Genomic DNA, 26335 nt, shown 5'->3' with positions numbered 1-26335 from the left:
AACACCATATCATTAGCGTTCATATAAATGTTGAAAACCAGATTCTTGTGTAAGCACAGTAATTCAAGTCATACTACACCAGCTTGTAATCTGAGCTTTAGGCTTAATACATAAACATAATGTAAGGCTTAGCAAAAGCACTACTTATTAATGGAAAATTTTATTTTACTTTTGACTACAACTCATTGTCATAAAACTTAAGAATTAAAATATATTTCTGTTATATCACTAAAGTTATAAACAAAATAAATAATAAAAATAAACCTTTCTACTAAATCAACATGAATATTGAGCATTCAACATGAACACCATTACTAACACTGTTGAAAATGCTTTCACTCTTCCTTTTTTTAGCTAGTGATTTTAAACTTTCTGCTAACCCTACATTGATGTTAAAAAAGCATATCTTGTTATACATACCATTGGATGATGAAGTATTTTGGTAATTTAAAGTTGCTGATTCAAGAATGCTTCTCTCGGTGTGAGTTCCTGTATGTGGTGAGGGAACTTCCCAGCGAAGGTTCTGTTTTTTTCACCTGATCTTCTCTGGAACCTAAACATCCATCCACAGGTTTGTCATGCATGATGACCTGTGAAAAGGAGGAGAGGATCCTGGTGGTTGAGAGGTCCAACCCTGACATACCATTTTGGCCTTGAATTCTTGTAGATGGTTGGCCTTGGTGTGCTCCCCCCCCCCCCATGGGTCAAGCAACTGGTAAACTTGGGTTAGGGTCAACCAAGTACTAGTGTTGGATGTTCTCAACAGGTGTTGTGGACATTGTATTTGATGCTGGTGTTTGGATATAGTGCTCATGAAACCCTGGCATTGCTGCAGCATCCTTGTTTGGCATTGTAGTGCATCCTCTTGTAGGGCTACATGGTGTGTGGGGTCAGTGGGTGCCAAAACATTCTTTTTTTTATTATGGATCCCCCAATTAAAACAGATAAAGGACCATGTCTTGAAGATTCTGAGCAGCAATATTCAACGTCTGTAACACCTGCACCTCATTTTCTTATACTATAGTACATTTTCTTTCAGACAAATCTTTAGGACAAATGTCTCCCTTTTTTATTTAAAAGGAACTAGAGGGACTTGCTGGTTTTTTTGAAGTCAGTCAACAAGCTTTGCTCTGGTGATGTATTGGTGGAAACATCCACATCTCAATATAGTGAACTCCTCTTGCATTCAAAGGTGATTGGGGATATACCTATTGAGGTTACACCTCATGCTACTTTGAATCTATCACAAGGAGTTATAGTTGAGAGGGGTTTGAAGAACATCCCCAAGTCAGAGATTCTTGCTGGTTTCTCCACCCAAGGAGTTTCTGCAGTGAGGCGTATCTCCACACGCAAAGATGGAATTACGATGCCAACCATTGTCCTCATTCTGACATTTACATCATCATGTTCATATGCCACCCCAAGTTGCAAAACGATCATTTGTTCACATCCTCAGTCACTGGAATCCTCTTCCAACTGCAAAGACCTGCTCAATTGACCCAGGGCAGGTCGATAGACCTCCCTAGAATAAAAATAGCAAAGAAAATGATGTGGCCATAAACAAAAGGGCTTTCCACCCAATTCCCCTACACATAAATAAAAAATGGCCACCTCGATACAATGGAACTGTCGAGGTTTGCATTCTAATTTGGATGGCATCAAAACACTGATCGCTTCCCACCATCCTGTATGTCTTTTCTAACAGGAAACATTTCTGAAATCTGCCAATACAGTTACTTTTTGGCAGTGTTCTTTGTACAGAAATGACAGGTTGTGTGATGGACAGGTGCATGGAGGGGTGGCACTGTTGGTTGATCAGCATGTGCCCATCCTGTCTTTGCCAGTTGACACACCCTTGGAGGCCATAGCCATCCATGTTTCCTTTGGTCATACCATTACTGTTTGTTCTCTCTACCTGTCTCCTGAAGAGACCTATTATCAATCAGACCTTGATGTTCTTATCAAACAGTTGCCATCTCCCCTTTTAATTCTGGGGGAATTTAATGGACATAATCCCTTCTGGGGAGGTACTGATATTGATGGAAAGGGTCACTCAGTATAGCATCTGCTCTCACATCACAACCTTTCTGTTTTCAATACTGGCTCTTCTACTTATTTTCATGCACCTAGTCAGTCCTTTATTTCTATTGATGTCTTCCTTTCACTATTCTTCCACTTTTCTTGGAGGGTTGACAATAATCCATGAGGCAGTGATAATTTTCCTGTAATTTTGAGAAAGACTGACCATGGTGGATGCTACCCGACCCACATGCCTCGTTTGGAGCTGGATCAAACCAACTGGCCCTCTTTCACTGCTCTTGTAGAACTTGATCCTGCCATCATCTGCAAGCCATCAGTAGATGACTGTGTGGTAACTGACTGTATTATACAAGCAGCTGCTCAATGTATTCCTAAAACCTTCACATGTTTTGCATGATATCTCCATTTGTAGTAAAATCCTCCCTGCCACATGGCATGGAAAGCTCAAAAACGGGCCTAGGATACTTTTTGTAAGTATCCCACACTCTTGAAATGCATCGCTTTCTAGCAGGCCTGTGCAAATGCTTGACAGGTAAGATGTCAAAGGCTGAAGGTATCTTGGATTAAGTTCACAACCAACATATCTTCTACCACCAGTTCCAAAGTCATATGGGATAAGATTTGAAAGGTCAGTGGATAATATAGTTCTATACCCTCTTGATCTTGCTCTCTAATGAGCAGGAAGTAGCTGATACTCAGAGCATCACTGATACTCAAGGTGAAAGCTTTTACCAGGTATCTAGCACTTCTGCTTCATCTTCCACATTCTTAGTCATCAAGACTTGGGCAGAGCAATAACCTCATTTCTTTTGAGCTGATTATCTCATTGACTATAATCGTCCCTTTATACTGGTGGAACTAAAACTGGCCTTTCATCAGTATAGCAGTACATTGGTCGGACCTGATGATATACACTACGAGATGATGCACCATCTATCTCCTGCTTCTCTTGCTATTCTTCTGATTGCTTTAATTGGATCTGGCAGGGGAATGTTTTTCCTAATGCCTGACACCAGGCTATTATCTTACCTTTCTCTAAGCCTGGGAAGGATCCCAAGATTCCTTAAACTACTGTCCAATTGCTTTGATGAGCTGTCTCTGTAAGACCTTAGAGAGGATGATTAATGCTTGTCTTGTTTGGTTCCTTGAATCAGACAACCTCTTCTCACCCACCAAGCATGAATTCCGAAGACAGAGCTCCATTATGAACCACCTGATTTGACTTGAAATGTCAGTCAGAGAAGCCTTTCTCAAATGACAACATCTTGTATCAATATTCCTTGACCTTGAGAAAGCTTATGATACTACATGGAGGTATGACATTTTACAAGACCTCCACTTATATGGGTTACATGGTTATTCGCCTATGTTTATTAAAAAAATTTTAATTTACAGGTAATTCCAGGTTTGTGTGCATTTGACACATTCCTGCTCTTTTCTACAGGAATTTAGGACTCCCTCAGGGCTGTGTTTTGAGTGTCATACTTTTCAGTATAAATATTAATGCCATCACTGAACAACTCCCTCTTCTTGTTGCAAATAAGCTCCATGTCAACGACTTTCACATCTCATGCCAGTCGAACACAAGGTACAGTGAGTGGAAGCGACATACTGCGCTCAATCATTTACTGAAGTTGACCACACCAGATGGTTTTAACTTCTCTCTCTCTAAAACTGTTTGCATGCACTTTTGCTGCCAACAGGGTATTCACCCTGATCCTGAACTCCTTATCTGTAAAGTTGTGCTACCCATAATAATTGATACAAAGCTCTTGGGGCTTATCTTTGACCATAAGCTGATGAACTACAGCTGATTTATGTGATGATTTAATAGTAAACCACAGCTGAGTTGGGTGTTAATTTAGTGGTGAACTACAAATCTTTTGTGTGGTGAACTACAGCTATTTTGTGTGGTTATTTAGTGATGCATTACAGCTGATTTATGTGTTAATGTATTAATGAACAATGGCTGATTTGTGTGGTGATTTAGTTTTTACTGATGTATAATATTTTCTGTTATTAGGTTTCTCTGAATGACCATGATATTAGGATCTTTCCACATACAGCACCTGGTTTACATATTTTCATGGCTTCTTCACTCTTTATGAAGGTAAGTGGTTTTATAAACACAGTAATATGAGAGAGGGAGAGAGAACCTTTACTTGATTGTAAGTTGTATACACACAGTAATAGGAGAGAGAGTCACTACTTGATTGTAATGTTTACACTAATATTTGCATAAGAGAGGAAAACATTATTTGATAGTACAGTGGCATAAGACGGGAAAACATTGTTTGATAGTGTTTTATACACAATGATATGAAAGAGAAAGCCAGTGTTCGATAGTGTTTTATACACAATGACGTGAGAGAGAAAGCCACTGTTTGACATTGTAAGTTTTATACATAGTGACATAAGAGAGAAAGCCACTGTTTGACATTGTAAGTTTTATACATAGTGACATGAGAGAGAAAGCCATTGTTTGATAGTGTAAGTTTTATACATAGTGACATGAGAGAGAAAGCCACTGTTTGACATTGTAAGTTTTGTACACAGCGACATGAGAGAGAAAGCCACTGTTTGACATTGTAAGTTTTATACACTGTGACATAAGAGAGAAAGCCACTGTTTGACATTGTAAGTTTTATACACTGTGACATAAGAGAGAAAGCCATTGTTTGACATTGTAAGTTTTATACATAGTGACATGAGAGAGAAAATATTCATTGTTTGATAGTGTAAGTTTTATACATAGTGACATGAGAGAGAAAGCCATTGTTTGACATTGTAAGTTTTATACATAGTGACATGAGAGAGAAAGCCACTGTTTGACATTGTAAGTTTTATACATAGTGACATGAGAGAGAAAGCCACTGTTTGACATTGTAAGTTTTATACATAGTGACATGAGAGAGAAAGCCACTGTTTGACATTGTAAGTTTTATACACTGTGATATGAGAGAGAAAGCCATTCTTTGTTGCTGTTGTCACTGTAAGTTTTATACACTGTGACGTGAGAAGGTGAGTGATTATTTATTTTTTTTCAGTTTGGCTACATATTGTTCTAACATAGTTTGAACAGTATTTCTAAAAGACACTTCTCTGCTTGTTTTTAACCAGTTCTAAAATATAGTATGTTTAACTTTTTTTGTTACTTTACTCATTGTTGATAATACTTGTAATTTCATCGGGTTCAAATCATATAACCTATCCCAGGAAAATACTGTCAACTTGTTGTGAAAGCTGTGAATCATAATTATAATCAAGTATATTCGTCACAAAGCATTAATATATTCTATATCTTAATGTATTTCCACCACTCTAGTTCAATATATCTGTAGTCAATGGCAAGTTTGTCCTGGTAACAAAGCACCGAAGCTGGCTGGGATACAAAGAATATAGCAGGCTTTGTTTTACCCTGGCCAGTGTCATGATCTTTGGTTATTGAGAGAAATTCTTTGTTGGCAATGCCTTGTGTAGTGCCTACATTTCTCAGTAAGATCCTGTATGGTAGTGTACTGATACAAAATAGATTGTATTTCCAAAAGTTTAAAAATTTCACATTTTGTAGTTGAGTTAGCTGGAGGAATGAGTTTATTGTAAGATGGTTTGAAATGAATGTATTCACAGTTGTTAAAAATTTCACATTTTTTTAGGTTGAGTTGGCTACAGGAATGAGTTTACTGTGGGATGGTAAAAATCGAGTATATATTGATGCACCATCATCTCATTTCAATAAAGTGAAAGGATTGTGTGGGACTTTTAATCATAATCAAAAAGATGATTTTCTTACTCTGGAAGGAGATATTGAAGCTGATGTAAATACATTTGCTAAGAAATGGACTTTAGGAGAATGTAAAGAACAAATTCCAGCAGATGAGGCTAAAAGACCATGTGATATCTATCCACAGAAGAGTGCTGAAGCACAGAAATTTTGCTCAAGACTAAAGAGTAATTATTTTAGAAGTGAGTATGAAATACTGTAAGCATAATATATTTTAGTTTCCAATATGGTTTGACATGATTATTAGTTGGTGCTCATTGACCTTCACTGAGTGAATTATTTTTCATGATTATTAGTTGGTGCACATTGACCTTCACTGAGTGAATTATTTGGCATGATTATTAGTTGAACACCATCCATAACTCGATAAAATTAAATATAAATAGACATATACTGTTATGGGCTTTAGGTTATTTAGGATAAACAATTTTGTTTCCTTGTTACAATTAGCAGTAATTTTAGTGTACTTCTTAATTGTATATAGTAATTATGAGGTCTATCAAGAGATATGGTAGAGAAAATAACAGATAAAATATAAAGTTTAAACTTTATTTACAAAATAAAACACTTTATTTATTTAGGATGTTTTTAGAAATTGCACAAATGAAACTTGAAAATGTCCACATGAAGAAAAGTATTTTTATTTGTAACATGAAAATCGTTTTGCATTTGGAGCAGTCAACAATCTAATTCATATATTTAGTAATAATACATTAGTAACATTTGGGTTTATGTCCACAAAGGACTTGTATTTACTGAAAGTTTACCAAAGTCTGTGAAGCTACATTAAGTATAGTATACACACCTTCATTGTTACAGAGTTGTGTATAATATACAAACCCATTGGAAAATAATTAATAATCAAGTGATATCATGATAAATATTAATTGTGTAATGTGATTATTCTTTGAAGGTGCTCTTAAGTTATGTCATAAAAAAATATTAATTAACTTAAAATAATGAAATATTTATTTATGTATGTTAAAGTAGAAGCCAAATATATGGGAAGAAAATGCTTTATATATTTTAACCTTCTAAGAAGTGTGTTTCAGCATTTATGTAGGAAAATGATTTTTTATTTCAGTAGAACCATTGATATTCTAGATTACTGAAAAATATGTTGTAAGATATTAGTTTGATCTCAACTTTTGAAAACCTAGATTACTGGGAATTTTATCATTATAAAGTTAGTTTTGAGAACTTATATTGCTGCAGTTTTTATTATAGAAAATTAGTTTTCACCTTCATAAAGCCTTTTATGACCAACACTACTGTTAATGCATTTTTATCATACGTTTATTTTTATTGAAATTTTGAAAGTATAAACATTTAAATTTCAAAATATTTCATTTGATTCTTTTTTAATATATGGAGAATCATTTTTATATTTTGTTTTATCTTTCTTCAGCTGGTCATGATGTTGTTGATCCAGAACCATTCTACAAAAAATGTATTTTTGATATGTGTTCTTGTGAGAGCAAGCCTGAAGATTGCCTCTGTCCTGCTTTTGCTGATTATGGTGCTGAATGTGCCAAAAAAGGGGTACTCATTAGATGGAGAGATAACATCAAAGAATGCTGTAAGTTAGAGTGAAGAATTATAATATTGTTAAAATTATTAAAATCTTCTAAAATCAAATAATAGCAAGTTTCCATATATTTCCTTTAATTTATAATGTAGTATATTCTTTTACTTTTATTAAACATTTATATATAAATTATGTTTATCCATAAAACTTAAACTTTTTTAGCATGTTGTTACATGAATAAACTAAAACTGATTTCGGGAGGCTGTTTCCAACAGTAATCATACAAGATACGTTTGCTAAATGTGAAATTTGTGCCTAAATGTTTGATGACATTGTAAAGTTCTGAAAGAATGGTATCAGTGAGAAAAAAATCATAAATATTAATCTGTCATTACATTTACTTGACTGAAACACTATTTTATTTCATTATGTTAAAAACAGTAGGTGAATGTAAGTACAGGAGACACAAATGCACCTACTTGATCATAGAATAAACATTTGTCTAGCATGTCAAGTATAATATTTTGAATGATTGTAACACTTACCAATGATCCATTGTGTTTGTATACATGTGTGTTTAAGTTATGTATATTACTAAAATAATGTCAACTCATTATTTTATTAGGTAGTTGATATTCATTTGTATATGGATTTTGATACAGTGTTTTAGTGTTTTTATTTCTGTGATTAAGCCAAAACTACTGAACTGAGTGACATTAATCTTTTGTAGAATACTCTGAAAAGACCTTTTCTAATGATTTTGTCAATTTATTCAGCTTTGAAGTGCACTGGTGGTCAGACTTACCAAGAGTGTGCTGATCCTTGCCAACATTCTTGCCTTACTATTGCTTCTAATGTTAAATGCCTCAAGAAGTGTGTTGAAGGCTGTGCATGTCCTCCTGGAACAACTTTGAATAATGATGAAATGTGTATTCCAGTCAGTGAATGTCAGTGCATATTTGAAGGAAAAGAATATCTTCCAAACTCAAAGAGGCTAGATGGCTCAGATGTGTGGTAAGTGTCTTTGTGTCAGCTCCAAATTTCATGAAGAGAGATTTGTGGTAATTATTTTTGGATTAATTTCACACTTCAAGAGGCTGAGTGTTTAAGATTTATAGTAAATACATTTGAGCTGAGTCAATTTCCAAGAGTTAAATGACTTAGAGGTATGCACTCTTAGGGTCGACTCTAATTCCAAGACACTAGGTGGCTCAGATTTATGGTATACTTTGGGGTTGACTTCAAGGCCCAAGAGATTATCTTGCTGAGATGTATGGAACATTTTTAGATTGATTCAAACTTTAGATGCTAGGTGGCTCAGAAGTATAGGTACTTTTTGCTTGACTTCTCAAACTTATTAATAATTTGGTTAATTTTAAGCCTATGTTAAAAATGGAAAAGGTTATGTTTCTAGAAATGTAGCATTTTAGTTAACTGAAATACAAGATACAGGTAATTAAATATATATTCTCATAAATACAGTCATGACCCATATATCCACAATTTGTATTTAATATTTCAATATTTAGCTTTTGTGGCTTCATTGGGAGCTGGAGTTATCATGCTAAATTACAAATACATTCTGGAGAAGTAGGTTGTGATTTTATTTATGTTCATTGAAATGTCTCATAATAAACTCTAGTTTGCTTTGAACAAAACTAATAATTTCTTTGTGATTGATCTGCTTCATGTAATTATTGTAAAACACTGATAGTTCCCAAAAAACGTGTAAAAGAGAGATATTGATCTGTTGTGTTATATTTTTGAGTTATTGGTTTAATTTACATAAACCTCAGAAGCCAGCTGTTGGTTTGTATCTTGAAAAGTAGTTTTTGTTGTCAATTACTTTAATCATGATTAACAATAGTATAACATTCCAATCTTTTAAAGAAAACAATCAGTTTGTCATTTGATATGCTCAGAATCTAAATATAACTTAGCCTTAATGTCTAACAATATATTTTCGTAATGGTTATTTTCAATTGTTAACAAAAATGGATATTATAGGATTTCCACAAACAAGTGTTTGGTTAACTGAAGTATACATTTTGAGGTTTACTTCTAATGCATGCATATCTGTCTGTCTATATGTATCTATATATGTATATGTATTCAAAAAATAATATAAAGTTAATCTTTAGGGGAATAAGAAAATCCTTTATGTATGCGTATTTAGAATTCCAAGAAATCTGAGAACTTACGTATATATTAATTACAAAAGTTTTAGTTTCAGAAAAATGAATAATAAATATGGTTGACTTTTAAAAATTTTTAAACTTTTTTCTTTACTTTTCAGCATATGTGAAAATGCTGTTTGGAACTGTCGGGCAGCATCTTTGAAAGAACTTGTTTCTGTAACTAACCCTGATGATCTTATGCAAAGAGATCCAGAATATTGTGGGAAGCAGTTAAATATGGAATATACTAACTGTGTACCTGTTTGTCCTCCCAACGTGCCAAAATAAATTAGTTGAACAAGAGTGTGCTACACGTATCTGTAAACCTGGGTGCATGTAAGTTGTTTTGTTTCATTCCTGGTCTATATTTATGTTATTTTGTGGTTGATAACTTATTCTTTACTTACTTTAATGCTGGCAATGATATGTTCTAAACTTTTGTGTTTTGTAAATTTATAAACTACAGGATGTTCGGAAAGTCACTATGCAGTTTTGTAAACATACTTTATTCAGTCTATTTCAAGCCAGCAACTGATAGCGGTATTTAGAAGCAAAATAAGAAGGATCCAGGCCTGTATTGTTGCCAACAGGTGTCACTTTCAACATTGTTTATAATTGTTATTCATATTTACCTTCAGTATTCTATATTGAAACATGTCTTTAATAAATATATAAGTGCACAGTAACATTTCGAACATACCGTATTTGAATATGTGATGTTGTTAAAACAACATACTAATTGAAAATAGTGTTTTTAATGGGCACACATTTTATTTATTATGAGAAGTACCAATTTCAGATTGAGAATTTGAACATTATATAAAGCTTTGTTTCTCTGAAGGCTGTTGTTTGCTATACTTAGAAAAGTAGTGAATTTCAACTTTCTGTAAAATTTTGTTTCTTTGAAAACTGTTATATGTTTAAGAATGTCTTGAAATGGATACTTGTGTAAAGTTTATATCATTGTTTGTTGTTGTATTCTAAGTGTATTGAATGTTATTGTTTTTGTTTTATTCTTAGATTTTTTTGGCTTATTGAAAGTTATCTTTTGTTGTTTTAGTCTAAGGTTCTCAGAGTATTGAAAGTTGTTGTTTGTTGTTTTATTGTGTTGAAAGTTATTGTTTGTTGTTTCATTCTTAGATTCTTAGTTTATTTAAAGTTATCCTTTCTTGTTTTAGTCTTAGATTCTCAGTATATTGAAAGTTGATGTTTGTTGTTTTATTCTTAAATGATAGTGTACTTAAAATAATAGTTGTTTTATTGTATTGAAAGTTATTGTCTGTTATTTTGTTGTTAAATTTCAGGGTATTGAATGTAACTGTTTGTTGTTTTATCCTTAGTTTTATTGTATAAAAAAGTTATTGTTTATTTTATTTCTAGATTTTACTTTATTAAAAGTTATAATTTGTTCTTTTATTCTTAATTTTAATGTATTAAAAGTTATTGTTTATTGTTTTATTCTTAGTTTTCATATTTGAAAGTTATTGTTGTTTTATTCGTAGAGTTTAGGTGTACTGAAAGTTATTGCTTGTTGTTTTATTCTCAATTTTAGCATTTGAAAGTTGTTGCTGTTTTGTTCTTAGATTTTAGTGTGTGAAAGTTATTGTATGTTGTTTTATTCTCAGTTCCAATGTATTTAACATTATTGTTTATTGTTTTATTCTCAGTTTCAGTGTGTTCAATATTATTGTTTGTCATTTTATTCTTAGATTTTAGGTGCATTGGAAGTTATTGTTTGTTGTTTTATTCTTAGATTTTAGGTGAATTGGAAGTTATTGTTTGTTGTTTTATTTTAAGATTTTAGGATGTTGAAAGTTATTGTTGTTTTATTTTTAATTTCAGTGTATTCAACATTATTGTTTGTTGTTTTATTCTTAGATTTTAAGTGTATTGAAAGTTATTGATTGTCATTTTATTCTTAGATTTTAGGTGCATTGGAAGATATTGTTTGTTGTTTTATTTTTAGATTTTAGGTGCATTAGAAGTTATTGTTTGTTGTTTTATTCTCAATTTTAGCAATTGAATGTTATTGTTGTTGTTTTATTCTTAGATTTTAGTGTGTGAAAGTTATTGTATGTTGTTTTATTCTCATTAGTGTATTTAACATTATTGATTATTGTTTTCTTCTTAGTTTCAGTGTGTTGAATATTATTGTTTGTCATTTTATTCTTACATTTTAGGTGCATTGGAAGTTATTGTTTGTTGTTTTATTCTTAGATTTTAGGTGCATTGGAAGTTATTGTTTGTTGTTTTTTTCTTAGATTTTAGGTGAATTGGAAGTTATTGTTTGTTGTTTTATTCTTAAATTTTAGGTGTATTGGAAGTTATTGTTTGTTGTTTTATTAGATTTTAGGTGCAATGGAAGTTATTGTTTGTTGTTTTATTCTTATATTTTAGGTGTATTGGAAGTTATTGTTTGTTGTTTTATTCTTAAATTTTAGGTGTATTGGAAGTTATTGTTTGTTGTTTTATTCTCAATTTTAGCAATTGAATGTTATTGTTGTTGTTTTATTCTTAGATTTTAGTGTGTGAAAGTTATTGTACGTTGTTTTATTCTCATTTCCAGTGTATTTAACATTATTGATTATTGTTTTCTTCTTAGTTTCAGTGTGTTGAATATTATTGTTTGTCATTTTATTCTTACATTTTAGGTGCATTGGAAGTTATTGTTTGTTGTTTTATTCTTAGATTTTAGGTGCATTGGAAGTTATTGTTTGTTGTTTTTTTCTTAGATTTTAGGTGAATTGGAAGTTATTGTTTGTTGTTTTATTCTTAAATTTTAGGTGTATTGGAAGTTATTGTTTGTTGTTTTATTAGATTTTAGGTGCAATGGAAGTTATTGTTTGTTGTTTTATTCTTAGATTTTAGGTGTATTGGAAGTTATTGTTTGTTGTTTTATTCTTAAATTTTAGGTGTATTGGAAGTTATTGTTTGTTGTTTTATTCTTAGTTTCAGTGTGTTCAATATTATTGTTGTTTTATTCTTAGATGTTAGGTAATTGAAAGTTATTGTTTGTCAATTTATTTTTAGATTTTAGGTGTATTGAAAGTTCTTCTTTGTCAATTTACTTTTTAGATCTTAGGTGTACTGAAAGTTATTGTTTGTTGTTTTATTTTTAGTTTCAGTGTATTCAACATTATTGTTTATTGTTTTATTCTCAGTTTCAGTGTGTTCAATGTTATTGTTTGTCATTTTATTCTTAGATTTTAGGTGCATTGGAAGTTATTGTTTGTTGTTTTATTCTTAGATTTTAGGTGTATTGGAAGTTATTGTTTTTTGTTTTATTCTTAGATTTTAGGTGCATTGGAAGTTATTGTTTGTTGTTTTATTCTTAGATTTTAGGTGTATTGGAAGTTATTGTTTTTTGTTTTATTCTTAGATTTTAGGTGCATTGGAAGTTATTCTTTGTTGTTTTATTCTTAGATTTTAGGTGCATTGGAAGTCATTGTTTGTTGTTTTATTCTTAAATTTTAGGTGTATTGTAAGTTATTATTTGTTGTTTTATTCTTAATTTTTAGGTGTACTGACAGTTATTGTTTGTTGTTTTATTTTTAGTTTCAGTGTGTCAATATTATTGTTTGTTGTTTTATTCTTAGCTTTTAGGTGTATTGAAAGTTATTATTTGTTGTTTCATTCCTAGTTTTAATGTTTGATAGTTATTGTTTGTTGTTTTACTCTTAGATTTTAGGTTTATTGAAAGTTATTGTTTGTTTTATTCTTAGTTTTATTGTATTTAACATTATTGTTTGTTGTTTTGTTGTCAGATTTTAGGTACATTGAAATTTATTGTTTGTTGTTTTATTCTTAGATTTTAGGTGCATTGGAAGTTATTGTTTGTTGTTTTATCTTTAGTTTTAGTGTTTGAAAGTTATTGCTTGTTGTTTTATTCTTAGATTTTAGGTGTATTTGAAGTTTTTATAGTTTTATTCTTAGATTTTAGGTGTATTGAAAGGTATTGTTTGTTGTTTTATTCTTAGATTGTAGGAATATTGAAAGTTATTGTTGTTTCATTTCTAGTTTTAATGTTTGAAAGTTATTGTTTGTTGTCTTGCTCTTAGATGTAACCTGTATTGAAAGTCATTGTTTGCCATTGTATTCAAAGTTTTAGTGGTTTACAGTATTGTTTGTTTCTTTTCTTCTTAGATTTTAGGTGTATTAAAAGTTATTGTTCGCTGTTTTATTCTTAGTTTCAGTGTATTCAACATTATTGTTTGTTGTTTTATTCTCGGTTTCAGTGTATTCAACATTATATTGTTGTTTTATTCTTAGATTTTAGGTGTATTGAAAGTTATTGTTTGTTGATTTATTCTTAGTTTCAGGTGTATTGAAAGTTATTGTTTGTTGTTTTATTAGATTTTAGGTGTATTGAAAGTTATTATTTGCCGATTTATTCATCTATTTGAGGTGTATTGAAGGTTATTGATTGTTGTTTTATTCTTAAAGTTTAGGTGTATTGGATGTTATTGTTGTAGTTTTATTCTTAGATTTTAGGTGTATTGAAAGGTATTGTTTGTTGGTTTATTCTTAGATTGTAAGAGTATTGAAAGTTATTGTTGTTTCATTCCTAGTTTTAATGTTTGAAAGTTTTTGTTTGTTGTTTTGCTCTTAGATTTAACGTATATTGAAAGTTATTGTTTGCTGTTGTATTCCAAGTTTTAGTGTTTTAAAGTATTGTTTGTTCTTTTATTCTTAGATATTATGTGTATTAAAAGTTATTGTTTGCTGTTTTATTCATAGTTCCAGTGTATTCAACATTATTGTTTGTTGTTTTATTCTCAGTGTAAGTATATTCAACATTATTGTGTGTTGTTTTGTTCTTAGATTTTAGGTGTATTGAAATTTATTGTTGGTTGATTTATTCTTAGTTTCAGGTGTATTGAAAGTTATTGTTTGTTGTTTTATTAGATTTTAGGTGTATTGAAAGTTATTGTTTGTTGTTATATTTTTAGATTTTTAGTTTAGTGGTGTAAATTAGTTTGAATAATCTATAGTCCTTATACACATGAATTTTGTATTCTAAAAGGAGCTACAGTTTACTGTTTTATGTTATATAATAAAAACATCAGTTCTTATGTGGTTTATTGTAAGTTTATTTTCAACATTACTGGGTGTTGATAATAACCATAATATAGAACCATTACAATTGAAAGTTCAGTAACCTTGCAAACAATGTGCTTCATAATTGTATATCAGTGAATAAATATTTAAATCTAGATGTAGTGCAGTGGCTAGAACATGTTAATGTGCAGATCAGAGAGCCAGGAGTTTGAGATGTCACAGCAGTGAATGTGATCCATACTTTCGGAAATATGACAAAACTGACAGTGAACCCATATGCTACAATCTGTCTTATGTATAACTAAAAGTGACTCCATATGCTGCTATTCAACTTATTTAAAACCTACAGTCAATCCATACCATGTCATTCATCCTATGTGAAACTGACAATCAATCCATATGCTACCTTTAATCTTATTTAAAACTGATAGTCAATCCATACCATGCCATTCATCTTATGTAAAACTGACAGTCAATCCATACCATGCCATTCATCTTATGTAAAACTGACAGTCAATCCATACCATGCCATTCATCTTATGTAAAACTGATAGTCAATCCATATGCTGCCATTCATCTTATTTAAAACTGATAGTCAATCCATACCATGCCATTCATCTTATGTAAAACTGACAGTCAATCCATACCATGCCATTCATCTTATGTAAAACTGACAGTCAATCCATACCATGCCATTCATCTTATGTAAAACTGATAGTCAATCCATATGCTGCCATTCATCTTATTTAAAACTGATAGTCAATCCATACCATGCCATTCATCTTATGTAAAACTGACAGTCAATCCATTCCATGCCATTCATCTTATGTCAAACTGACAATCAATCCATATGCTGCCATTCATCTTATGTAAAACTGATAGTCAATCCATATGCTACCATTAATCTTATGTAAAATTGACAGTCAATCCATACCATGCCATTCATCTTATGTAAAACTGACAGTGAACCCATGTCATGCTATTCATCTTATGTATAACTGACAGTGAACCCATGTCATGCCATTCATCTAATGTATAACTGATATATTACTCCAGATCTCTAAGGAATGTATTTTATTCTAGCTGCAAGCCAGGGTTTGTTTTGGACACAGACACCAAACAGTGTGTTAAAATAGCTCAGTGTGGCTGTTATCATGGAAATAAAAGATTTGTTGAAGGTGAGACAATACAGCTTGAGTGCAACACCTGGTGAGTTTTTACTTTTTTTTTACATTATGCTATTAAGTAAAATATTAGTCTGTTAATTTGTCCAGTTGAAATATTTTATAGATGAGTTAAACTAGGATACAGTAATTGGTTAGAAAAGAAATATGAAATAATCTGTTGGTGGAATTCAAATTAAACTTGGAATGTTATGATATTTATGATAGGAAGCTTGTTTGTTTATTTCTACACAAGTTCCATTATACACTCACCATGTGTAAGTATGTAGTTCAGAAGTTTACTTGATGTATTTACATGTACCTTTATTTTGTATGTTTGTTTATAAAATATAATTATCTTGAAGCTTCATTCAAAAAAGATGTTTACAGTCACTCTTTTTATTTCTGTTTATATGATGAATATTACAAAATTAAAGGAATGAAGATGTAATATTTCTCACTTGATAATGTTTAGTTGGTGTTTTTTATTGTGAATTTAACACTTCACATATAAATTAGGTTTTATATTACCATTTCAGACTTTTATCATTAGTTGAAGTTGTGCTGTAGAAAGATAAGTTAGATTTAATAAAAAAGTTAGATATTCTCATTCATTTGAAACATTTATAAATTATATATTGTTCTTAAAGTTTATATGCTTTTTTGTTCCTAGTACTTGTACTTCTGGAATATGGAAGTGTGGCAAAAAAGAATGTCCAGGAATCTGTACAACATGGGGTGAATCACACTTCAGTAGCTTTGATGGCAAAATGTTTGACTTCCAGGGAGATTGTGAATATATTCTATCAAAAGGAAAACTGGATAAATCACGTAGTTTTACAGTAATTATTAAGAATGTACCATGTGGGACTAGTGGTGTGACTTGCAGCAAATCACTTACAGTAGATGTGGGTGAGTCCCTTTGTATCAAAATACAATTGTGGAGTTTTGTGGTTGTCAAACATTCCAAACATGTGGTATGACTGCTACTCTATTGATATTAGCTTTCAGGGATAAAAATGATGAATTTTCTTCCATTAGTTTGTATACATAATATTTTCAAGTACATAATGTTCCAGACATTTCTGTAATTTAATCTTGTTAAGTTAAATGACAGGAAATCTCACTTTCTCCTTACATAATCTTTTTGTTTTTTTCCACATAGTTAAGTAATCAAATTTTATTTTTTAATGAACTTAAAACTTTACTTTATTGTCATTTGTCAGCATTTCAATAAGTAAGAATAGCACAATATGGAATCCCCCAGAATATAAATATAATAGTTTACATACAAAACCATTGTGTTATGTAGTAGAAACAGTGGGACATAAATTTGTAGTTTTGTGTGAATATTATAACAGCTCATAAAAACAATTAATTATAGAACTTTGCTACCCAAATTCAGAATATAATTAACACAGTACTTTCTGCATATTACTAATAGTGTTTGTTTGGTTTGTTTATGTAAGTTATGTTAACTTCTGATTAGAGCAAGGTACGTACTTAGAATGAAACCAAAAAACCAATCTAGTAATAGCTGCAGTTAATTGTGTATACTCTTCTTTTTGTCATACTTATAAATATTTCAGCATATTGTTTCATCAGTTGTGTGCTCTCATTGTTTATAATATTTTACAATAATACTTATACAGAATATTAATCATTGTTTCATCAGTTGTGTGCTCTCATTGTTTATAATATTTTACAATAATACTTATACAGAATATTAATCATTGTTTCATCAGTTGTGTGCTCTCATTGTTTATAATATTTTACAATAATACTTATACAGATTAATAATCAATATTTCATCAGTTGTGTGCTCTCACTGTCTATAATATTTTACAATAATACTTATACAGAATATTAATCATTGTTTCATCAGTTGTGTGCTCTCATTGTTTATAATATTTTACAATAATACTTATACAGATTAATAATCATTGTTTCATCAGTTGTGTGCTCTCACTGTCTATAATATTTTACAATAATACTTATACAGAATATTAATCATTGTTTCATCAGTTGTGTGCTCTCATTGTTTATAATATTTTACAATAAAACTTATACAGATTAATAATCATTGTTTCATCAGTTGTGTGCTCTCATTGTTTATAATATTTTACAATAATACTTATACAGATTAATAATCATTGTTTCATCAGTTGTGTGCTCTCACTGTTTATAATATTTTACAATAATACTTATACAGATCAATAATCATTGTTTCATCAGTTGTGTGCTCTCATTGTTTATAATATTTTACAATAATACTTATACAGAATATTAATCATTGTTTCATCAGTTGTGTGCTCTCACTGTCTTTAATATTTTACAATAATACTTATACAGAATATTAATCATTGTTTCATCAGTTGTGTTCTCTCACTGTCTATAATATTTTACAATAATACTTATACAGAATATTAATCATTCTTTCATCAGTTGTGTTCTCTCACTGTCTATAATATTTTACAATAATATTTACAGAAATTAGTAATCAATCATGTGATGATGGATTTATGAGCTAAACTTTTGTACTTCAAAAAAGAAACAAACTCAGAGCTGTTCTATGAGGAGCTATAATGCAGCTAAAATGAACAGATATTACATGTCTGATATCCCATAGTCATTATCTTCCTTTAAATATGACACTAAATATTTAATAAAATGAAAGCTAAAGTAGGCAGAAAGCTGTACGAGATACCATGTTCCTGGTATCTCAGGGTCATTAAGAATATTACACTAAATATTTAATGAAATGAAAGCTAAAGCAGGCAGAAAGTTGTCTGAGATCCACATTGCTTGTATCTCAGGGTCTTTTAAGAATATGACACCAAATATTTAATGAAGTGAAAGCTAAAATGGGCCAAAAGCTGTCTGAGATATCACATTGCTGGTATCTCATGGTCATTAAGTTTATGTAAGTTTGACACAAGATATACCTTTCTTTTGTGCTACTGTAGTAATAGTAAAAAGCCCCAAAAATGTTTTTTTCACAGTGAAAGGTAAAATATTCAATATTAGCCTGTTATTATTATCACTACTAATATTTGTATTGACAGCTAAGTATCCACAGTGTGCCTTCACTTTTGTTACATAGTTATATGTCTGCAGAAGCATAATGTGAAACTGGGTTTTAATCCACAGATAGACCATTGTTTAACTTTGTGCTTAACTTTAAATAAGCAAAGCTACAGTGTGATATCAGAAGCTAGTATCTGACTGTTTAAAATTATCAGGCAAACATTGATTGAAGTTTTGTGTCATTGTTCTTTAAACCTAACTCTTTTGTCTCTTAATTTATAACGTAACTTCAGTGGAAAGATGGATTATTTCTTGTTTCTATAAAAATCTTATGCAAGGACCATTACTGCATTTAAGAAAGAAAAGCACTGTTATTATTGTTGCTGATGAATTCATAGTAGGAACAACATTTTCTCTCAAAGCATACATTATTTATATGTTTTAGTAATAATCTCTTTTGAAACCAGTTGTCAGTAACTGTGTTATTGATATTGCTAAAAGGTGGAGAGGAAAAGGTTACCTTGACACAGAATAAGCCAGTTCCTAAAACAGGTTACACATCCAACTTCATTGTTCGAGAGGTTGGCTTATTTGTATCAGTTTATACAAAGCATGGAGTAACAGTACAGTGGGATAAAGGCACCAGAGTGTATGTACGAGTGGATACAAAATGGAAGGGGAGGGTAAGTATCCAGTAAGTGATAAAAGGAAGTTCTAAAACATATGCTTATTTCAAATAAGAAATATTTTCTGTTTAACTGTTGGTTGAGAATTTTTTATTGTGTGTGATGTATAGTTTCAATATATCAAGTTGTCTTGTGACAGTTTTGTGCAATACCTTTTGCACATAAAAACTAAACATTTTACATACTGTATATTTCAGCCTTTAAACTGGAACTTGTTAAATATTTTTGTGTCAGTATTCATACCATCCAGTGATTTCTCATTCAATCCAGAAATAAATTTCTCAGGATATTTATTTTTAGAAAATTTTGAACTCTGTCACAGCTCTTCTTTACATATTCTAAAAAAAATAGTGATGGAACACATTGTCATGTCCATTTGCAACTTAAAGTATATATTACATAAATTCCATTATTTTCCTAAGTCTGTAAATATCAGTAAATTCAACACTTAGCTGCTATACAAAATAACCAAGAAAATAAACTTTTAATTACAGTTGATAATTAACAAAGTTACAGAAACACTTGATAATTAACAATGTTACAAATACACTTGATAATTAACAAAGTTACAAATACACTTGATAATTAACAAAGTTACAGATACACTTGATAATTAACAAAGTTACAAATACACTTGATAATTAACAAAGTTACAAATACAGTTGATAATTAACAAAGTTACAAATACAGTTGATAATTAACAAAGTTACAGATACACTTGATAATTAACAAAGTTACAAATACAGTTGATAATTAACAAAGTTACAGATACACTTGATAACTAACAAAGTTACAGATACACTTGATAACTAACAAAGTTACAGATACACTTGATAACTAACAAAGTTACAGATATAGTTGATAACTAACAAAGTTACAGATACACTTGATAATTAACAAAGTTACAGATATAGTTCATAATTAACAAAGTTAGAGATATAACGGACATTGAACCTCAGATATTTTAGAACCTAAGAGTTCATGATAAATATTTCATTGATTACCTATTCTAAAGCAGCAGTTTCCAGACAGAAGGCTGTGACCCATGGTTAGGTTTCAGAATGAGTTGCAGAAGAAAACACAGTAAAAGAAACATCTTTTTATATTTTTGAAAGTGATTATATATGTTTTAAAACACTTACACATTTCATTAAAACATTTTATAAGAGTAATTGCTTTTCTTGGTGAAACATGGTGTCTAGAAAATTTCTTGGCTACTGAGGTTGGTCCTAGACTGGGAGAGTATGTGAGTCTCTGTGAGAATGAAAAAATTGATCAGTAGTGGTATGTTTGCAGAAATAGCCACAATGATAATGTCTTCAGTATTGTTACTAATAATAGTGTGTTTCTTTACAGAATGTGATGATTACATTAAACCTTATGGTAACTGATTTGGAAATTGAAATGACCATAATAAAGAAACTTACAATTTAAATGGATAACTGAAACACAACGTTTGTTTTGTTTACTTACATGTGAACAAATGTTAAAATTTAAACATTTTATTGTTCCATTTATAGCTGAAAGGATTATGTGGAAACTTTGATGATGATCAGTCCAATGACTTTCGTACTCCTTCGGGTGGACCACCTGAAGCACGGCCAGTTGTGTTTGGTAACAGCTGGAAGGTCCATGAAAGCTGTCCTTATCCTAGAGATATCAAAGACACTTGTCTGTTACATCCTCAGAGAAGAACGTGGGCTTTAAGCAAATGTGGTGTTCTAAAGTCTGATATTTTTAAGCCTTGTCATTCTGAAGTTTCTCTAGATCCATACTATGAAAGGTAAATAAAAGTAGAAAGAAATACAACAGTAATATAGAAAAGTAACATGAACTATCTCGTTACTATTAGAATGTGAATTTTGTTTTTCTTTCCCATTTTTAATTAATTTTGGGCCAGCATTATATTATATTAATCAATAACTTTGGAATTCTCTGCAAATAATATTTGTATTAGAAGGTGTGGATGCTTTGCTAAACATTAACAATAACTCATTATTATAAGTACTTTATCAAACATTTACATATTAACAGTGTCTATTTCAAAATGTTATGAATGGAAGTATTTGAGAAGTAATTTGGAGACTCTTAGTATATTAGCAATCATTCAGGAATTATAATGCTGAGAAATTGGATTTATCTGTATGTTGTTGGCACAGTACAGATAACCCACTGTGTAGCTTGGCTCCTAACAAGAAACAAAACAAAGAAGATTGATAAATATAGCTATATATCATTATTATTAACTTCTGGTTAGAACATGTTCCCTATATGGATCAGAATTTAAAATCATACACTTAATAATGAGCATAGCAAGTATAATTATTTTAATATCTAAGCAACATCAGGAAAAACTTTTTAGAGCAATTTTATTTTCAGTAAAGGGTTTATATCAATTTACACTATTAGAAATCATTTCTTATCTTTTCTTAGTACTTCTGGATTTATAATAGTGTAAATTTGTTTCTCACAAAGAAAGAAATCTTTTATATCAATTCAAACTTATAATATCAAGAAATACATTGTGAATTTCTTGAAACATTTTTCAAATGTAAAAATAATTTTATTCCAACTTAACACTATTAGAAACACTTTATCATGCTGACTAATAGCAATGTTATCTAACTCATAATTCACTCTAATTTATATTCTTTGCTGAGTGAAGGTTTAGTTGCTATCTATGTTGGTAGATTGCTTTGGTTAGCCTGCAGCATTTCGAACCAGTTTTTCTTTGTTGTACTAAGATGCACTTTGTCTTAAGGCAAAGCAACTTTTCTTACCAGTAGCAGAAAATACTTTATCTCCATATGTTTTACTTACTTTTATGGGTTTGTTTAGTGCTGTAAGAAGAGCAGTCTGGTAATTTAAAACTATCAGAAGCACTTTATTCAGTATGTTTTAACTTTAATAAATACTTAGCAGGCATGTGTTGAGATTTATATGTAAATGATATTTGTTTTACCAGTGTTTGTGTTCAAAATTTCTTGTTAGGTGTGTGTTTGATGCTTGTGCCTGTGACTCAGGAGGAGACTGTGAGTGTCTCTGTACGGCCCTTGCAGCCTATGCACAAGAATGCAACTTCCATGGAGTACCAATCAAGTGGCGATCACAGGAGTTATGTCGTAAGTACTTTGGTTGGTTTTAATTTATGAATATGTAATAAAATTGTGACAGATTGTCTTTTAATACAATTAACATCTTAAGGCTCAAGGAATTTATTTGCAATGACAATTACAGATATGGACAATCTAAGAGAGCCATCGTGTATTTCAAAATGGATGTTTTAGCACTATACACTTGAGTGCAAGTGTGTTGTGTAAAAATATCTCATTGCATGATTTGTTCATACATAGTCATTTAGACATTTTCTATGCCTATATAAGCTGCATATAAATTATTTTTTTATATTTTTAACTGAATGTATAAAATTTATTGGATGTTCATGTGGGTTCTAAATTAGGAAGAAGAGGGGACTCTCTGTGAGAATACAAGAGGATCAATATTAATAATATGTATTAAGTTTATTGTTTTAAGTATGCTGAAACTGTTGACATATGTAGTGAACTTTTGTGTACTTAATTACAACTACCAGTTGAATCTTAAGATAGTCACCGCTTTAACCTTAACATAGTCATTAGTACCAGTTAAGTCAGGACATAATTAATACAACTAGTTAAATCATGAAATAATTAGTACCTTCAGTTAAGTCATAATATAATCACTACCACGAATTAATTAATTGGTACCACGAGCCAAGTCATGACATAATTAATAACACCAGTGAAATTATGACATAATTAATATCCAGTTATTTCATAATCACTACCACCATTCAAGTCAGGACATGATTAATATCACCAGTGAAATCATGACAATTAATACCACCAGTTAAGTTAGTCATAATATACTTATTACCACCAGCTAAGCCATAACATAATAAGCACTACCTAATACATTTACATTGTTCATGTAGCCTCTGTTTTATTTACAGCTATTCAGTGTGAAGATTGTGCAGAATACCAGGCTTGTCTGTCTACCTGTCCAAAGTTGACTTGTGAAACACAATATTTGTATGCCACACTTAATGAAGATTGTGCTTTTGAACCATGTGTTGAAGGGTGTGAAACTAAGCCTTGTCCTTTTGGACAGATTTATAACAATGATCGTGAGTTCAAGTGCATCCCTATTGTAGATTGCCAAGTGCCTTGTAAGAAAATTAATGGGAAAGTTTATATGGAAGGAGAAAGAGTAACAGACCCTGAAACTGTAGATCCTTGCCAGTCTTGGTAAGTTAGTAGTAACATTTCACATAAAGTTCTCTTGTTTATGGTACCATTCTGTGCTATGCTTAAACAATAATATGACAGTTAGCATAAGATATTAATATTACATCAAAATACTGCAGCTGTTCTTCCATTTAAAGAGGATAGTATGTGTAATATACGAAGTTGGTTTTTCTTTCCATGTACGTTATGTGGGAGTACCCTGTGTATAGTTGGTCTTTCATTCAATGTATGTCATATGGGAGTACACAGTGTATAGTTGGTCTTTCATTCAACATATGTAATATAGAAGTACACAGTGTATAGTTGGTCTTTCATTCAACATATGTAATATGGAAGTACACAGTGTATAGTTGGTCTTTCATTCAACATATGTAATATGGAAGTACATAGTGTATAGTTGGTTTTTTATTTAATGTAGGTGACATGTGAATGGTTCTTTATTTAAGTAGTGAAATCCCATGTACATTTGGTCTGTAATTAAAAATATATTTTATAGGAGAATCCAGTACAAAATGTGTTGTCTTTCATTCAAAATCAACAAAGCAGAAGTTTGTTCATTTATGTGTGTGTTAAACTTAATGAGACCAAAATTAAAGCACTTATTTATATCATTTTTGTAGCTCACATGTGACAATATGTGGATATTTATTTGGATTAGTGTTTAAAGATGAACTGGACTATTTGTATTGGTGCATGTGATATAAGTATTGGTAAATGAAATTTCTAATTATATTCCTCATTAGTGCAGCTTATATGAAAGAATAATATAGAAATATGATATTTGTTTCATTGGTAGTTCTCAACTAAACTGAGACACACTGTGAAGTCTTTTTTTTTTAGTAAAGAGTTACTAAACAGAGAAATTTTGTAGATTTTCTGTGAAGTCTGCTTCATAAACTAGTAGTCATCTAAACTGAACTATTATGCAGAGTTTTATTTGAAATGTTTTAGTGGATAGTTGCTAAAAAGATGTCATGTAGAGTTTTTGTGAAGTATGTTTTTGTAGTTAATAGTTGGATAAATTGACACACTAAATACAGTTTTTCTATTAAGTTTTTTAGCAGCTAGTGGCTAAACTGAGGCACTGTGTTAAGCTTACATTCTTGAAATGTATTGTAGAAACTGACTGGCAGCTAAACCTACACATTAAGTGTGTCTTATATTTATTATGATAGCAACATCAATAAGATAATGAGTAAATATAGTCATTTGTAGTGACAGAAAATATTAATTTTGTGAACATTTAATGATTATAAAGATAAACTGCTTACAGAGTTTGGGATGCAACATTATTGGGATAATTACAGAGTTCTTTATCTGTAGCTTCTGCCAGAAAGGTGAACTTATTTGTGAGGGTGAGCCATGTGCTACTTCAACCACTAGAGCATATCAAAGAGATAAATATCCATGTAAAAAAACAGGCTGGACACCTTGGATGAATTCTCCATATCAAGTTGGTGGTGATTATGAACTGCTTGAGGACCTTCAGTTGTTCCAGGTGTATTCTGAGTACTGTGGAACAGATAACATAACTAAAATAGAATGTCGTGTTGTTGGATCTAAGAAGTCAATCAAAGCAGCAAGGCAGTATGCCACTTGTGATTTGCCAAAAGGACTGGTGTGCAATGACAGAGAACAGACTTCTGGAATGTGTCAAGATTATGAGATCAGAGTGTACTGTCAATGTAGTATGTAGAGATTAAGTTGTATTTCACTGTCAATGTAGTATGTAGAGATTAAGTTGAATGTAGTATGTAGAGATTAAGTTGTATTTCACTGTCAATGTAGTTTGTAGAGATTAAGTTGTATTTCACTGTCAATGTAGTATGTAGAGATTAAGTTGTATTTCACTGTCAATGTAGTATGTAGAGATTAAGTTGTATTTCACTGTCAATGTAGTATGTGAAGATTAAGCTGTATTTCACTGTCAATGTAGTATGTGAAGATTAAGCTGTATTTCACTGTCAATGTAGTATGTAGAGATTAAGTTGTATTTCACTGTCAATGTAGTATGTAGAGATTAAGTTGTATTTCACTATCAATGTAGTATGTAGAGATTAAGCTGTATTTCACTGTCAATGTAGTATGTAGAGATTAAGTTGTATTTCACTGTCAATGTAGTATGTGAAAATTAAGCTGTATTTCACTGTCAATGTAGTATGTGAAAATTAAGCTGTATTTCACTGTCAATGTAGTATGTGAAGATTAAGCTGTATTTCACTGTCAATGTGGTATGTAGAGATTAAGCTGTATTTCACTGTCAATGTAGTATGTAGAGATTAAGTTGTATTTCACTGTCAATGTAGTATGTAGAGATTAAGTTGTATTTCACTGTCAATGTAGTATGTAGAGATTAAGTTGTATTTCACTGTCAATGTAGTATGTAGAGATTAAGTTATATTTCACTGTCAATGTAGTATGTAGAGATTAAGTTGTATTTCACTGTCAATGTAGTATGTAGAGATTAAGTTATATTTCACTGTCAATGTAGTATGTAGAGATTAAGTTGTATTTCACTGTCAATGTAGTATGTGAAGATTAAGCTGTATTTTACTGTCAATGTGGTATGTAGAGATTAAGTTGTAT

General features: G+C 30.8%; 2 protein-coding genes across 5 annotated transcripts in view; both read left to right on the top strand.

Annotated features, from left to right (window-relative positions):
* The first annotated feature begins 3588 nt into the window (after positions 1-3588).
* LOC143235781 (von Willebrand factor-like) lies at positions 3589-9817 on the top strand. The gene is made up of 6 exons (XM_076473983.1): positions 3589-3633; positions 4064-4150; positions 5697-6006; positions 7233-7403; positions 8129-8366; positions 9649-9817. The coding sequence occupies exons 1-6, from the start codon at positions 3589-3591 to the stop codon at positions 9815-9817; spliced, it is 1020 nt and encodes a 339-aa protein (XP_076330098.1).
* LOC143234668 (mucin-5AC-like) overlaps positions 9672-26335 on the top strand; it is a 121207-nt gene continuing 104543 nt past the window's right edge. For all 4 annotated transcript variants that reach the window (XM_076472207.1, XM_076472206.1, XM_076472205.1 and 1 more), the window contains exons 1-8: positions 9672-9865; positions 15671-15796; positions 16424-16662; positions 19279-19460; positions 20984-21246; positions 22455-22585; positions 23455-23749; positions 25073-25437. In XM_076472207.1, the coding sequence (XP_076328322.1) occupies positions 16521-16662; positions 19279-19460; positions 20984-21246; positions 22455-22585; positions 23455-23749; positions 25073-25437 (1378 nt within the window). In that variant the 5' untranslated portion in view covers positions 9672-9865; positions 15671-15796; positions 16424-16520. The remainder of the gene's footprint in view (positions 9866-15670; positions 15797-16423; positions 16663-19278; positions 19461-20983; positions 21247-22454; positions 22586-23454; positions 23750-25072; positions 25438-26335) is intronic.

This window comes from Tachypleus tridentatus, chromosome 12, assembly GCF_004210375.1.
Source record: "Tachypleus tridentatus isolate NWPU-2018 chromosome 12, ASM421037v1, whole genome shotgun sequence".
Taxonomy (NCBI): Eukaryota; Metazoa; Arthropoda; class Merostomata; order Xiphosura; family Limulidae; genus Tachypleus; species Tachypleus tridentatus.
The sequence above is the reverse complement of the archived record's forward strand: the minus strand, read 5'-3'. Positions and strand labels throughout refer to the sequence as shown.